The 17433-nt window shown below is 51.3% G+C and overlaps 1 protein-coding gene across 2 annotated transcripts in view; it reads left to right on the top strand.

Moving 5' to 3' along the window:
• Nucleotides 1-17433, top strand: part of myo1d (myosin 1D) — a 711487-nt gene that overhangs the window by 510089 nt on the left and 183965 nt on the right. For both annotated transcript variants that reach the window (XM_038778976.1, XM_038778977.1), the window contains exon 20: nucleotides 9128-9241. In XM_038778976.1, coding sequence (XP_038634904.1) covers nucleotides 9128-9241 — 114 coding nt within the window. The remainder of the gene's footprint in view (nucleotides 1-9127; nucleotides 9242-17433) is intronic.

A 17433-nucleotide genomic window follows, 5' to 3' on the forward strand; every position in this document is an offset into this window, starting at 1 on the left:
TGGGAGCACAACTCTGGTTTTTCTTGCTGCTCTGCTTGCTGTCTCACTGGTCGTCCTGCTTCCGATCCCTCTGTCTCCACCTCTCTCACCACGCCTCTCCCTCACTGTCTACTGGTGGAGAACGGGGTAGAAGGTGAAGCAGCCAAGTGTTTAGAGTGGGGCAGCAAGTGTATTGGCAAGCAGGGTGGCTAGCCGGAGGGTCGATGGGGAGGATTCAACGTGTCCACAATGACGTCAGTAGCACCATGCATGTGCCGACTTCCTGTTCCAGGCACACAATGATGGCATCAGTGGTACAGACGTCCTGTTCCAATGTGGTGCCAGGCGATTGTGTCTAAGTATATAGACGGAAGTTCAACCTTATGCTATCCTTACTTTCACCATCATGGGGATACCTGGGAATTCATGGTTCCTTTTAATAATTAATCTCTTGACAGCATCCTGAACGAAAAAGCTTGACTAACTGATCAGACTCTTGCCTCTGAATCACATGGTTCAAGCCCTTTTCTGGAAACTTGAACACAAAAGGGATCATACTGGAGCACAGGTTGGAAGTGTTTTCTTTTAGATGAGATGTTGAACCAATGCCTCCCCTACTTGCTGAGGTAGATGCTAAAAATGCCTACTGGCACAATCTGAAGAAGAGCAAGGGAATGCTTCCATTTTCTCGCCAATATTTAGCCCTCAACCAACATGACTAAATTAGATTAGCTGATAATTTATATCGTTATCTTTTGTTGGATTTTGCTGTGTGTAAATTTCCCAATTACAACAGAGTCTACACTTAATGGGCACGATTCTCCACACTCACGCCGGTTTGGAGAATAGCGGGCCGCGCATATTTTCACGGCGACGCAGGTCCGACGCCCTCCCGCTATTCTCCGAACCCCGCACAAACTACACGTCGGCATTCCCGGCAAAAGCCTCGAAAGCCCCCTCGACACGACCAGAATCGCTACTTATTGGCCCCCCGCTATTCTCCGGCCCGGATGGGCCGAAGTCCCGACGTCATCACGCAATGTTTTCACGCCGGCCAACGCACTTGCCTTTCAAGTTCGTCAACCAGTCGTGCTGGCTGACGAGAGCTTCGAGTAGGTGAGCGCACCGCTTAGCGCACTGCTGGAGTCTGGCCACAACGGGGAAGGCATCCCCGAGAACAGGAGGGGGGTCCAGAGCGGGGAGGAGTGGGGGAGACTGAGGGGGGGGGGGGGAGTGGGGGAGACGGAGGGGGGGGGAGACTGGGAGACGGACTGGGGGAGACGAAGGGGGGAGGGACGGAGTGGGGAGTGGGGGAGACGGAGGGGGGGAGACGGAGGGACGGAGTGGGGGAGACGGAGTGGGGAGTGGGGGAGACGGAGGGGGGGGGAGGGGGGGAGTGGGGGAGACGGAGGGGCGGGGAGTGGGGGAGACGGGGGGGGGGAGTGGGAGTGGGGGGGGATAGGGAGAGAGTGAGCGAGTGACCCGTCCAACCCCGGTTACAAAATGTCTGCCACCATGCCATGGCGTGCCGGTCACGAGGACACGGCCGCTGGTTGCCCTGTGGCTTACGGCCATAGGCCACTGACGCACCGGTGAGGAGGACATAGTGAACTTCCCCGTTGGATACAGAAAGTGACCAGAGGTTAGGCTGCCCGCGTGTCAGCAGCGCGACCAGGCCACCGGGACACACAGGCATCCCCTGGCAGGCGGCTGCCGAGGTGTCGACTAACCTCCGTCTAACATGTCCCGTTTCTCTGCCCCCACCACCCTTCTGTAGGTTAGCACAATGTCTGTGACCAGAACGCCTATGTTCTGCGCAATGGTTGGGGCCGCTGCACTGCATTTGGCGATGCAGCAGCATCCACAGCCACAACCCGCAGTGGATGCAGGGCCAGCTGCAGCAGCAGAGGGAAGGGCCGAGGAGTTGCCAGTCGTCGAGCAGCATGGGAGGAGGAGGAGGAGGAAGGAGAGGAGAGTGAGGGTGCAGCCACGGCGCCAGAGGCGACGACCAAGGCCGAGGGTGTACCGTGCCCGGATCTCTTTCCTAACAATGACGGACATCACCTGCAGGAGGAGACTCCGGCTGAGAAGGCGGACGGTGATACATATCTGTCACCTCGTGGCGCACCTCGCCCCACGTGGAACGGGGGGAGGACACGCGGTCCCGGTTGCCATCAAAGTGACGGTCGCTCTTAACTTCTATGCGACCGGCTCCTTCCAGTCTCCGAGCGGGGACCTCTCCGGGATCTCCCAGTCATCGGTCCACAGGTGTATCCGGGATGTGACCGACGCCCTCTATGCCATCGCGGACCGCTATATCACCTTTCCCGAGGACCGAGCAACTCAAGACTCAAGAGCTCGTGGATTTGCCAGCGTGGCCGGGATACCGATGGTGCAGGGGGCAATCGATTGTGTTCACGTCCCCATGCACCCGCCTGCAGGGGACAGGGAGGTGTTCACAAACAGGAGGGGGACATACTCCATGAATATCCAGATGGTATGCGACCCCCACATGACGTTCATGAACGCCTGTGCAAGGTTCCCAGGGAGTGTGCATGACTCCTACATACTGGCGCAGTCGTACATCTCTGCGATGTTTGAGGGATGTCCCCTCCGGCTGAGGGGCTGGTTGCTAGGCGACGGGGGTTATCCGCTGAGGTCTTGGCTGATGACGCCTATACGGAGGCCTCAGACCAATGCGGAAACCCGATACAACGAGGCCCATGCAGCAACCAAGGGTGTGATGGAGCGCTGCCTTGGCCTTCTGAAGATGAGAGTCAGGTGCCTGGACCGCTCCGGAGGGGCCCTGCAGTACCAACCCGACAGGGTCGCTCGCATTGTTGTGGTCTGCTGTGCGCTGCACAACATCGCGATGCAGAGGGGAGATGACCTGCTGCAGGAGGCGGAGGGAGAAGCCAGTGGCAGTGGTGCCAGCACAGAGGAGGAGGAGGACGAGGAGGAGGAGGCTGGCGGAGTGGCGGGCGCAGCACGCAGACATGACCCAGGTGCTGGTGATGTCCAGGAGGCGGCACGACGGACCTGGCGAGGACGGCGGGCACTCGACGCCTTGGTGGCAGCACGGTTCACGCGTCATATGCGACGTCCCCGCTGAACACCAAACCACCACCTGCATCGCTAGTCGTGCAGAGGGTCAACACACAACCTCCACCACCACAGCCCCCCCCCCCACCCCCTCTCAGTGTACACTGCTCCACTTCGACATCACCCTTACCACTGGGTCCAGACGGTATGGCACAACATCGATGGCTGTGTCAGCGGGTGTGATCAGTGCCATGTGGAATGATGACAGCCCGCTCTGCGAAGAGCTGTGAGCTCAGAATCGTTAGAGAGAGTCTGACCCATGGCAATAGCTGAACCATCCACCTTGGTGGCCGCTGAGATCGTCACGGACACTCCATCACGTGCCCGCGTGGGCTAGCTGTGGGAGGGGGTGGGGGGGAAGGGACTGCACACCCGGCACCGAAGTTTCACCGCTTGTCAACCCCAGCGACACTCGGTCACCATCACGATTCCTGTGGCTGTGGAACAATCACACAGTATTACAAGTAAGGTGGAACAGTGCGTTTAATGTGAACATAAATTTACAGGTGCCCTAGCCCCTACAACTAAACTGTGCCCTTCACTCGTGCCAACTTACTCAGTGTCTCTCTTTGTTGCCTTATGGGCCCTACCACTACGTCTAAGTGATTCCCCAGATGATACAGCAGGAGTGGAGGAGGACTGCTGCGAATCGCCCCCTTCGACTTGTTTCTCCTTCGGCAAGCGTTTCCTGGGGCGACCCAGCCTTGATGGGCCAGGCTGCTCTGCGGGCGTCTTGTGTGACGTTGTGCCACCCTGCTCTGCCTGCTGCCCACCCGATGCACCAGGGATGGGACGGGGGGAGGCCGAGAATTCCGGGACGTCCCGTGATGGAGTTAATGGGACGGGCCCCGGAACCTCCTCCTCCCTCGGGGAGCCCGGTGGCCCCCGGGCCTCACTTTGGGACAGAGGTGCGAGCGGGGAGGTGCCCCGTCGCGCCACCGACACCTGGCGCTGCCAGTCCTGGAGGCCTGCAACGGTATCCACCAGGATCCGAAGGTTTGCAGAGACGGAGTCCAGGGAGTTAGACATTCCCGCCAGGGACTGTGCGATCTCAACCTGTGAGTGCACGACACCATCCAGCACATGTGTCAGGCAGTTGATGCTCTCCGCGACTGACTGCTGGGACTGTGCTATCGACTTCTGGGACTGTGCCATCGACTGCTGTGACTGTGCCATGGCGTGCTGCGACTGGGCCATAACCTGCTGAGACTCGGCCAAGGCCCGCAGCGCGCCGGCAATGTCGTGTTGGCTCTGGCGCGTTGCTGCCTGTGAGAGGGCAACCCTGTCCAGGGCCGAGGATGGCGTGTGCACATTAAGCCCAACACCTTGCATAACCTGACCCATTGCCTCCACCGCGGATGCCACTCGTGCGGTGTCGGCCTGGGTTGCTGCCAGGAGCGGCATCACTCCCTGCTCGTGGACGCGGTTTCGACTCCTCTAACAGCGTCTGCAGAGTCTGGAAGACAGCCCTCATCCCGTCATTGTGTCCCTGGGTTTCTTGATGCATCGGCTGTGCGGGTGGGTTGAGAAAGTCCAGGAACTCGGAAAACGTCTGGGAGCCAGCTGCATGCTGGGCCTGGCCTGGCCTCCGCCAGTCCGGGCCCTCGGCTGCTCCGACCTCCACCTGCTGTACCTGCTCAGCTGTGATGTGCGACCCAGACTGTGACCCAGGAACCTCATCACTAAATAGCCCAACCGGGGTGAGTGTCTCTGGGATGGTGGATGGTGTGGGAGATAGCTATGCCACAAGCTCAAGGTCGTCTTGGGTTGACGACTCCTCTATGTCATCGGCCCGCTGAGAGGCCGCAGGGCGTTCGCGGGCCATTTCTCTCTCTTGCTCTGTCGCCGCCCTCTGGGCGTCCTGCTCCACGGATTCGGTTGGGGAGGATGGGACTCCCCGCTGATCGGGCACCCTCTGTTGTGCGGCCCTGGGGGAGGTGGGGGCAGATGCCTGTGTCCGCCTGGAGGCAGACGGCCCTGGTCGTTCGGCATCACGTCCTAGGGAAGAGAATGAAACGGGTTATTTAGATTCGCTCGGCCGGGCGCTGGACGGTCCCAGTGGGCAGGGTGTGAAGGGACAGAGGATGGGGGAGGTGTCCAAGTGGGCAGGGTGTGTGAAGGGACAGAGGATGGGGGAGGTGTCCAAGTGGGCAGAGTGTGTGAAGGGACAGAGGATGGGGGAGGTGTCCAAGTGGGCAGGGTGTGTGAAGGGACAGAGGATGGGGGAGGTGTCCCAGTGAGCAGAGTGTGAAGGGACAGAGGATGGGGGAGGTGTCCAAGTGGGCAGAGTGTGTGAAGGGACAGAGGATGGGGGAGGTGTCCAAGTGGGCAGGGTGTGTGAAGGGACAGAGGATGGGGGAGGTGTCCAAGTGGGCAGGGTGTGTGAAGGGACAGAGGATGGGGGAGGTGTCCAAGTGGGCAGAGTGTGTGAAGGGACAGATGATGGGGGAGGTGTCCAGGTGGGCAGGGTGTGTGAAGGGACAGAGGATGGGGGAGGTGTCCAGGTGGGCAGGGTGTGTGAAGGGACAGAGGATGGGGGAGGGCGGGGGGGTGTTTGTCATGCAGGGTTGTCTCACTTGTTGCAGCTCCGCCAACCTCGCATTGCGCGATCTCCCGGGTGGCAGATCCCCCCAACAAGGTCCAGTGCCCTCTGCTCAAACGTGGTGAGGGGGTGCAGGATTGGTGAACCCCCTCCAGTCTTGTTCCGCTCACGGGTGTTGTGAGCGGTCTTGTCCTGTTGGGGGAGGGTGCATAGGTAGATCATTACAATACGGCAGGTATCAGCAGTCCGTTCAGATACTGGCACAGTTTGGGGGTCAAGTTGTAATAAGACCTTTGCATCTCTCCACGGGGGCCAGAGTGCTGGGTCTGTGACTACTTTGTGAACCACCCTCAACTCACTCTGCCCCAATCCACCCCCCGTGCCGGGGGGGGGGGGGGGGGGGGGGGGGGTGGTTTAAGTAAAGGGGGGGGATGGTTGTCACCCGGGGGCACCCTCTTGGCACTTACCCTGGCAGCCCTGGTGAGGTTGTGCATCTTCTTCCGACATTGGTCTGCAGAGCGACGGGTCTGCCCCACAGCACTGACGGCAGCAGCCACCTCACGCCAGGCCTGGCGCACCGCACTGACAGGGCGGCAATGCCCTCTACGCGGGCAGATGATGCCCGTCCTCTGCTCGATTGATTCGAGCAGCGTCTCCACGTCAGCCTCAACGAATCGCGGGGCTGCTCTCCTGAGCTCCGACATCCTGGCCTAGTTTCTGTGCTCGCCCGCGCCTTTTTACGGCGTCGGGCGGCGTCACATGGGCGTATTCGTGTCATCGCCGCGTTCCGGCATCATCGCGCACGTGATTAACGCGACCCCGTTCCTAGCCCATTTCCCGGACGTGAATACCTCGGGAAATGGGCCGTGTCGGGCCGTCGCAAAAGTCGGCCATTTTCACGGCCGACTTCGCGATTTTCCGCGGGTGCAGAGAATCGCGCCCATTGGCTGTGAAGCATTAGGACGTTCTGCAGACCTGAAAGGCACTAGTATGTACACTTGTTTAACCATTCTCTGTATATCACAGCTTTCCACTGAATTTATCCATTGAATCTCTACAGTGCAGGAGGCAGCCACTCAACCCATCGAGTCTGCACCCACTGTCTGAACGCTCACTCTACCTAGGCACACTCCCCCACCCTTTCCCCGTCACTTGGACATCTTTAGACACTTAAAGGGGCACCTCCACCTAATCTGTGCATCTTTGGACTGTGGGAGGAAACCAGTGCACCCGAACACGGGGAGACCGTGCAAACACCACAGTCACCCAAGGCCGGAATCAAACCCGGGTACCTGGCGCTGTGAGGCACATTGTGTCATCCTTATGTGCCGCCTGCACATAGGCATGCCAATGTTTTCAGCTTTGGTAGATAAACCTAATGCATTTGTGTCACACACACATTGCTTGTTGCAACTTCTCCAAAACTCAGTATGTCTGTGCAGTGAATTACATGGAGAATTACTGAACCACAGTACTGAACCACAGGTGGTATATGACATGTAATGTGCCCAGTATATATGATGCAGAGTTATTTGATATGTCTCGCTAGTGTCCACTGAATTAGTATAACAAGGCTATGAACCAAAGGCATCTTAGTATAGTGTCATCAGGTGATAAGCTACAAGAGACTTCCATGAAGCACTAAAATGGTTGATCTCGGGCAGCACGGTGGCGCAGTGGGTTAGCCCTGTTGCCTCACGGCGCCGAGGTCCCAGGTTCGATCCCGGCTCTGGGTCACTGTTCGTGTGGAGTTTGCACATTCTCCCCGTGTTTGCGTGGGTTTCGCCCCAACAACCCAAAGATGTGCAAGGTAGGTGGATTGAACTCGCTAACTTGCCCCTTAATTGGAAAAAATGAATTGGGTACTCTAAATTTTTTTTTAAATGGTTGCTCTCAGAAAGTGGAAAACATTTGATTTGAAACCTCTTTTTTCTGTGTAAATACTGGACCTTGAAGGAACACTCTGGTATAGTAAAGATAATTTGTTTGTATTTGGGAGATTGCTTTCTATTCTGGTACAGGGGACTTTCCTGAAACAAACCTAGATGTCGTGGATGTTATGTTTTGTATGCTTTTGATTGTATCTCATTCCCCAAAGGCAAAATTGCTGTATGTACCAGTAGTTTTTCATCAATTGCACAACTGCACCCTGTGTTAAACTGGAATTATACCAAGCTGTATAATCTCAAACTCACGGAATATGCCAATGATCTGTATGGTAATCTTAGTTACAGGATTCAATAAAACTTTGATGTTAATTAAATGAAATGGTAAACTGAGATCCCCATCTGTATGTTCAGTGGGGTCCCAACAAAATCCCATGGACTATTTGAACAAGTGCATGACAGTAACTGAGGGGATGATGTTCCAGGAATTGTATGCCTTATTTGTCAATTGTATAGCAGAATGCACCTTTTCCTTTTTTAGAATTCTCACTGAAATGTGCTAGGTTGACAAGCTACTGAACAGTGAGGGGGAATTGTAGCTGAGTCTGATCCTGTCCTCAGCTAACATCTACAAACAGCACTTAGCAACAGGAGTCTTTAGGAGGAGACATCAAGCTGGTGAGCCGAAAAAAAATGTGGCATCATTTGAAGAAGAGGAGAGTTCTTTCTGGTGTCCTGGCCAATATTTATCCCTGAACCAAACGCTAAAAGCAGATTGACTGGTCATTGATCTTACTTCTATTGAGAGTTTGCTGTGCATAATTTTGCTGAAACATTTCATAGCTTCTAACAGTAAATCCAAACACTTCAGAAGTGAGGCCCATATCCGATGGATGATAAAAAGGTAGTTAATTTGCAGCAAAAGTACTTGAGGATATCCTGAGGCAGTGAAAGTTCGGCTGTCTTTCATTTCACTGGATACGGATAAGGAGTAAGAAAACTGGATGGTATCTCTTGTACTTTTCCTTCCATTTGTTGTGTCTAAAATCAGTTAACTGTTCAGAAACCAGAAGACTGAACCTGAGATCTTGCTGATCTGTATGGTTCAGTGTCATATCCGGAACATTGGGGGTGGGGAGAGCTTAGATGTCTAGTTTTTGGGCTAATGCTAATTCCCAGGTTAGTATCTGCCCTGTACTCGAGATAGTCAGTTCAATAGCCCCAACGTTTCAATAGCAGGAGAAGCACAGTTGTGTTGTTCAGTTAACGCCACAGTGAAATGATCGTGCGTAGTGCAATTTGCCAGCCACATTTACAATGGCTAAAAAAATAACTTATAGGGCAATAAGTGTCAGCAATGGGAACAAAGCTTGTGAGTTCCTTTTCCCCGGGAAGGCAACAAAGGCAACTTTCACAGGGCCACCTCTTGAAGATCATGTTACGGTTGTAAAATCAGAAGCTGAGACATTATGAAACTGTTGAAGGCCACCTAACATTGGCTCCAAATCTGCCACATAAATTTCATAGGGTTTGCTGGAATCATTCTGACATGCAACTAAGCACTTTACCTTGGATTGGTTTTGGTATTTATTCAATATTTGCCTCTATCTTGTCACAGATAAACCGATTTAATAAATCTGAGGACCGTGCAATTTTCATCACCGACCGGCATTTGTACAAGTTGGATCCACTGAAGAGTTATCAAGTGATGAAGACCATTCCTTTGTATAATGTAAGTCACACTTCAGTAAAGTCTGAATGAAATGGCTGAATGTAAATGCAAGCTCTTTAACTGCTTGCCTCTTCTTTTTCTACCCCACCAGTTGTCTGCTTGTTAAGGCGATTAAGCCAAAAGCCTGCTGTGATTGTCGCTGTATGACTGGCCACCATTCGGCTCAGGTGCAGCACCAAGTGACTTGCCCCCTTATATTTTCCTTCTGGCTTGTGCAGAGAAGCAGCTGTAACCGGCGGCTTCCTCAGTTCCTCCCCCAACCTGATGGTCCAACAACTTATCACTGCCATTTGGGAAATTGCTGGCACAGACCTGCAACCAGCCTTTCCAAGGTGCAATGAACTGTAGCACGGACGCCTCTGACTAGACTTTCGCTGAGCCTACTAGAACCAATCTCCTCGTAACATGACCATGCAACAAAGATGAACCGAATATTTTTTCTCCGGTACTTAAGGCTTTTTAAGGATCGGCAATTGTCTAAAAACAGTGAAATTGTGTGATGATGAGTCTCGTTTTGAACTGGCAAATTAATGTAAGGCCCGCATGTGAATATACATTGAAATCCAGCAGCTGCATTACCATAATGACCAATTATTCTGCAAATCCTCTCTTAGTATCAGCTTCTCCCTTTAAATACAAGCCAATAAAAGCAGACTGAAACCAGTAAAAATAAACAGATTACTTTTTTCAAAAAAGAATTGTGCAGAACATATTAGAATGAATTAATTTATTAATGGCACTTAATTTTTATTCAGAAAAAGATACATATTAATAGTTCCTCACAGAATTTAAATCCAATATATTGAATAACTGGTTCATCAGTTTCCTTTCACCATCATCTATGAAAAGGGGTTGAATTTGTCAGCTTTATATGCATTTCTTCCTGCTTGGAAAGAGCATATTTTACACTTGCAGATAGATTTTTGTAGCAATATGCATCCGGATCATCCTTGGTAAATTCATCTTACTGTCAGAATAGCTCAGTATCAGCATTTCCGTGGTAACCCAGTTTCCATAGAGATCTCCTTGGAGATTGCATCAGCTGATGTCTCGCTGTGTGATGGTACACAGTCACTGTGAACATAAAATAATCGTGTTGCTTGATTTGCAAACCTCAATGTGTCTCTCTAAATTAAAGGATTTTGCAATAATCACTGTCCGGGAAGGTCAAAGCACTTTGCTGGACCCAAAGTCAGCAGGAATTATGGGGTGAATTCAAAATTAACTGTTTCTGGGACTCAGTAGCATTCACCATTTTTTTTTCGGTGTTAGAGTGAATAACCTGAGGAATTCAACTATTGATGATTAATCGTAAATCCAGTTTATGACACTTCAGAGAAACCTAGCATTCAGAAGCTTGTGAGGGTCTTGGAAGCTGCATAGAAGGAGTAGGAAGGGTTAAAGCATTTGCTTTCCAGCTGTCTGTAGCTTCACAGTATAAGTGGTTGGTGTTCAAGATGAGCAGTGGAATACTAATAGATCCCTGAATGTTGGTGGAGTATGCTAACATGCATTAAAAAGTGACAGATTGAAATGGGGTGACTGGACTGTGCCTGAGCTGCATTGTCCCATTTCAATTTATCTTTCTCTTGAACTCGAGATGCTTGCAGTGAAACCAGTTTAATAGACAAATTAAAATGACATCACTTTTCCTTGTGTAGAAATCTGGCAAGCGTCCATATTGCTTTTATTCTGTACAAAGCTGCTGTTGAATCTGCAGGAGAGAGGAAAAAAGAATGAATGAGGCTGGGTGTAGGGGTGCTGGTGGTGGAGGGGGTGTGAATATGATTGAGATTGCTTATTTATTGATTTAAAACTCAAACCTTTGAAGGGGGGATGCTTGGAAGGTCAGATGCTAAGGTTAAAGCCAACATATTTCAGCCAGCAGAATCTTCATTTTTAAAAATATATAATTTGTTTTAACGGCTTTGAAGAGAAGCTAAATAATGGATGGTTTGTTCTTCTTATTTCCTTTCATAAGGCCAATAGATCCCTCATGCCTGTGCCAGCTCTTTGACAGAGCATCATCGGACCGATCCCTTAATGTTTGCCCATAGCCTTGCAAATGTCAATTATTGTGCATGCAAATCAGCCCCAGATATCTATTATTCCCAATCTGATTCAATCCCACATGTCCATTATTTTGTGTGTAACTCAGTGCTCATAAGAGCATAAGAAATATGAGCAGGAGTTGTCTATCAAACCCCTTGAGTCTGCTTGCCAATGAGTACCATGGCTGCTATAATTGTGGCCTCTTTCATGCTGCCTGCCCCCGCCCGCTCCCTAATCCTTGTAGATTAAAAATCTGTCTAACTCAGCCATGAATATATTCAATGACCCAGCCTCCACTGCTCATAGAATTATAGAATCCCTATAGTGCAGAAGGAGGCCATTCGGCCCATCAATTCTGCACCGACCCTCCAAAAGAGCACCCTAGCTAGGCCCATTCCCCGCCCTATCCCCATAACCCCACCTGACCTTTGGGCATTTAGGGGAAATTTAGCATGGCCAATTCACCTAACCTGCACACCTTTGGACTGTGAGAGGAATCCTGAGCACCCGGAAGAAACCCACGTAGACACGGGGAGAGCGTGTAAACTCTACATGGTCACCTGAAGCCGGTATCGAACCTGGGTCCCTGGAGATGTGAGCCCCCCCCCCCGTTCTGGACTCCTTGAGTACCATCCTCTCAGCATCTGCCCTGTCAAACCCCCTCAGAATCTTATGTTCTTCAATGAAATCATGGCAGACGATGGAACTAAAAGTCTAATGATGACCATGAAACCAGTGCTGGATGTCGTAAAAACGCATCTGGTTCACAAATGTCCTTTAGGAAAAGAGATCTGTCCTTACTTGATCTGGTCTACATGTGACTCAGAACCCACAGCAATGTGGTTGACTCTTAAATGCCTTCTGGCATGGCTTTGCAAGCCACTCAGTTGTGTCAAACTGCTAAAAAGTCAAAAAGGAATTGAACCATACAAACCACCTAGGCACCAGAAACTAAAGCGGAAAACTCAGCTCTGTCTCATCAGCAGGACAGACCCACCAAAGGTGGCAGGATGCATACATTCAGGAGTTGCCGTGGGAGTCCTCAACATTCACTCCGGACCCCATGGGGTCTCATGGCATCAGGTCTAACATAAGGAAGAAAGTCTTCTGCTGATTTCCACATATTCCCCCTTCCAACTTCTCAGCTGATAACTCCTCCATGTTGTACACCACTTGAAGCACGCACTGTGGCAAGGTGCAGAATCGACACTGATGGGAGACTTCAATGTCCAAGAGTGGCTGAGAAAATCCAGTACAGAATGAACTGGCAAGTCCTAAAGGACATAGAGCGCAATTCCCCTGGGAATCTGGACAATTCCCGCTGGCGCTTAGGAGCGAAGCTGACGTGCCATTCAATGGCATATAATGAATTGTCAAATTGAGGATCAAGGGGGTGGCATGTGGCATAGTGGTTAGCACTGAATTACGGCGCTGAGGACCCGGGTTTGAATCCCGGCCCCGTGTCACTGTCTGTGTGGAATTTGCACATTCTCCCCATGTCTGCGTGGGTTTCACTCCACAACCCAAAGATGAACAGGGTAGGTGGATTGATCATGCTACAAATTGCCCCTTAATTGGAAAAGAAAAATAATTGGCTAATCTAAATTTTAAGAAAGAAAAAAAAAACAAATTGAGGATCAGGGTTCGTGCTGGACTAAAGAGGGGTAGAGCCTAATCTCTCTGACAGGTCCTGCTCTTCAAGAGTTTAGGGTGCCATTTTTAAAGGGTCACCTGATCTCAGAATACTATTGCAGCCTCCCACAGATCTCGAGTAATGTCCCCCTACAATCCCTGGCAGGTAGCACCCCCCCCCCCCCCCCCAGCCCCCGAACTCCCTCTGCCCTTCCAGCCTCCAATGACAGCACTCCTCAGTCCTCCCCGTCACAGACCTCCCCGTCTCAGACCTCCCCGTCTCAGACCTCCCCGTCTCAGACCTCCCCGTCGCAGACCTCCCCGTCGCAGACCTCCCCGTCGCAGACCTCCCCGTCGCAGACCTCCCCGTCTCAGACCTCCCCGTCTCAGACCTCCCCGTCTCAGACCTCCCCGTCTCAGACCTCCCCGTCTCAGACCTCCCCGTCTCAGACCTCCCCGTCACAGTCCTCCCCGTCACAGACCTCCCCGTCTCAGACCTCCCCGTCTCAGACCTCCCCGTCTCAGACCTCCCCGTCTCAGACCACCCCGTCTCAGACCTCCCCGTCTCAGACCTCCCCGTCTCAGACCTCCCCGTCTCAGACCTCCCCGTCTCAGACCTCCCCGTCTCAGACCTCCCCGTCTCAGACCTCCCCGTCTCAGACCTCCCCGTCTCAGACCTCCCCGTCTCAGACCTCCCCGTCTCAGACCTCCCCGTCTCAGACCTCCCCGTCTCAGACCTCCCCGTCTGAGACCTCCCCGTCTCAGACCTCCCCGTCTCAGACCTCCCCGTCTCAGACCTCCCCGTCTCAGACCTCCCCGTCTCAGACCTCCCCGTCTCAGACCTCCCCCCTTTAGTCCTCATCCCTTTAGTCCTCACCCCTTTAGTCCTCACCCCTTTAGTCCTCCCCCCTTTAGTCCTCCCCCCTTTAGTTCTCCCCCTTTAGTCCTCCCCCTCAGTCCTTCCTTCACTCTCTCCACTCAGCCCCTCTTTCAGTTTCCTCCTCTTCAGTCCCCCTTCAATCCTCCAACTTTTCAGACCCCGCTCTTCAGCGACGCCTTCTTCAGCGATGCCCTCTTCAGCGTCCCCCCGTCTTCAGCGTCCCCCCGTCTTCAGCGCCCCTCTCTTCAGTTACCCCCTTTCAGTTACCCCTCCTTCAGTTACCGTTCCTTTTTAGCCTCCCCTCTCCCCACTTCAATGCTGTTGCTCCAATTCTGGCTCCACCCCTTGGCAGTTCCAATTTGGAACCGTGCATTCCGGGGAGGGGGTGATTACTCTCTCTACACTTTCGTCCAGGGTGTCAAGGTGGGGGTGTGGGTGGCGGGCTCAAGGAAGCCTCTTTTTTCAAAGAATTGTGGTTAGAAAGAACAGCTGGTCAAAAGAGGAAATATTTCAGAGTTACTGGATCCCTGTAGAGCTACATAAATAAATAAGTTATCCTTCCTGATAAACTGCCTTGACCTGTCAATCAAGAGGCTATTTAAAAGCAATGGTCCCTGAAATTGAACGCAAACATTGAAGTTCAAAGGTCTTAGGCTGCTAAGCATACACAGAGGCACACCAATTCACGTCATTGGGCTCCCAGCTGGAGGTTTGGAGCATCCCAGGAGGCCAGTGAATTTGGCTTCCTGCCCAATAATGAAATTTAAATCTCGGTGTTGGAAACTCGTTGGTGCCACCGACCGAGAGATTCACAATGGGTTTGACGGCCAGTGTGAAACCTATTTTTTGCGTCCCTCCCAATTCACAAGGGACATCGTGATTCCCACCACTGGCTAGCAGCCCCAGAGACCCCCCCCCCCAAAGCTGCAAGACTGGATCTATAGCAAGTGGTGAGGGAATCAACATAAGTAAAAACATATTTGACCTCATCCTCACCAACTTGCCTGCCGCAGATGCCTCCATGACAGTAATGGTAGGCCAAAGAGAAAATGCTGGAAATTCTCAGCAAGTTTGGCAGCATCTGTAGGGAGAGAAAAGAGCTAACGTTTTGAGTCCAGGTGACCCTTTGTCAAAGCTTATGTAATGGTAGGGATCTGCACAGTCCTGATGGAGACAAACTCCCATCTTCACATTGAGAATACCCTCCCCGTGGTGGATTCTCACGTTGAGAATGCCCTCCATTGTGCTGCGTCACATTACCACTGTGCTAAATGGGATCAATTTAGAACAGATCTAGCAACTGCAGACTTGGCACCATGTGCTACAGAACTTGCCACACCCCTAACCAAACTGTTCCAGTACAGTTACAATACTGGCATCTACCTGCCAATGCAGAAAATTGTCCAGGTATGCCCTGCACACACAAAGCAGGACAAATCCAACCCAACAAATTACTATCCCATCGGTATACTCTTGATCATCACTTAAGTGAGGAAGCAGTCATCAACAACAACATCAAGCGGTGCTTGCTTAGCAATAATCTCACTGACACTCAGTTTGGATTCCGTAGAGCCACTCAGCACTTGACCTCATTACAGGTTTGGCTCAAGCATGGAGAAAAGAGCTGAACTTCAGAGATGAGATGAGAGTGACTGCACTTGACATCAAGGCAGCATTTGCCCAAGTATAGCACCAAGGAGCTCAGCAAAATTGGAGTCGGGGAGAAAACTCTCCGTTGGTTGGAGTCGTACCAAGCACAAATGAAAATGGTTGTGGTGGTTGGAGGTTAATTGTCCAGTTCCAGGACATCACTTCAAGAGTTTCTCCAGTTAGTGTCATTGGCCCAACCACCTTGAGCTGCTTCAACAATGACCTTCCTTACATCATAAGGTCGGAAATAGGGATATTGTTGATGATTGCATAATGATCAGAACCATTCGCAACTCCTCAAATAGAGAAGCAGACCATGTCCAAATGCAGCAAGATTTAGACAATATCCAAACTTGGACAGACAACTGGCAAGTAACATTCAAGCCACACCAGTGGCAGGCATAGACCATCCCCAACAAGTGGGAATCTAATCATTGGTCCTTGACATTCAGTAGCATTACCATCAATGGATGCCCCATTATCAACACCCTGAAGGTTACCATTGACCAGAAACTGAACTGGACTAGCTATAATAAATACTTTGCCTATAACAGCAGGTCAGAGGCTAGGAATCCTGCAGCGAGCAGCTCATCTCCTGACTCCCCAAAGCCTGTCTACCATTTAGAAGGCACAAGTCAGGAGTCTCTACTTGCCTGGTTGAGTGCAGCTCCAACAACACTCATGAAGCTTGACACCATTGAGGACAAAGCAGTCCACTTAATTGGCACCCCGTGCATAAACATTCACTATTTCCACCACCAACGCACAGTGGCAACAGTATAATATAATAATAATAATCATGTTTATTATCACAAGTAGGCTTACATTAACACTGCAATGAAGTTACTGTGAAACTCCCCTAGTCATCACACTCTGGCACCTATTCAGGTACACGGAGGGAGAATTCAGACTGTCCAATTCACCTAACAAGCACGTCTTTCAGGACTTGAGAGGAAACCGGAGCACCTGGAGGAAACCCACGCAGACACGAAGAACGTGCAGACTCCGCACCGACAGTGACCCAAGCCAGGAATGGAACCTGTGACCCTGGCGCTGTGAAGCAACGGTGCTAACCACTGCGCTACATAGCAGAAACTTACCAAGGTTCCTTAGATTACACCTTCCAAACCCATGACCGCTACCATCTGAAAGGACAAGGGCAGCAGACACATGGGAACACCACAATCTATCTGTAAGTTCCCCTGCCAACCATTCACCATCCATTAGAAATATATTTGACGTTGCGTCAAAATCCTGGACCTCCCTCCCTAACAGCACTCTGGGTGTACCTACTCTACATGGACTAGCAGTGGTTCAAGAAGACAGCTCACGATAACTTTCTCAAAGGCTCAGGGTTGGGCAATAAACGCTGGCCTAGCCAGTGACGCCCAGTCGCATGGATGAATATGTAAAGTAAAACTTGTCGTCTTGTTTTTCCCAATGCGTCTGAAGTTTATTTTGGGTATCTCAGATAATTTTAAATCTCCTGCCCAGACTCGAGTGTTATCTATTTTTTGAATCTGCACTAAGTGAAAAGTGCTTGTTCCTGAAGCACACTGACCTTTTGGTTTGTTAGCTTAGCAGATCAGTAAATTAATTTATCCTGTGACTGATTCAGTAAGAATAGACAATGCTTTGAATGGCAGGTGTTTGTGTTCAGATAAGGAGAGCTGATTCACCCTGTACTTCAATTTGAAGATGCCTATTTCAAAATAAAACCTGCAGGACTTTATCTATACTCTGCCTGTCTATAGATGGATGGACACCGGGGCTGAATTCTCTGCTTCGTGATGCTGAAGCAAGAATCTCAATCGGGCAGAGAATCACGCAAAGGGGAAAAAAGGTCCTTTTGGGTCCGGCACCAATTTCGACGTCATGTCGGTCTGGTCCCTCGCTGGCAACTTAACTGAGATTTGCGCCCTGCGCTGGTGGGTCCATACAAAACCATCATTTGCATGGATTTAAATATCATTAGAGC

Source organism: Scyliorhinus canicula, chromosome 19 (genome assembly GCF_902713615.1).
Source record: "Scyliorhinus canicula chromosome 19, sScyCan1.1, whole genome shotgun sequence".
Lineage (NCBI taxonomy): Eukaryota > Metazoa > Chordata > Chondrichthyes > Carcharhiniformes > Scyliorhinidae > Scyliorhinus > Scyliorhinus canicula.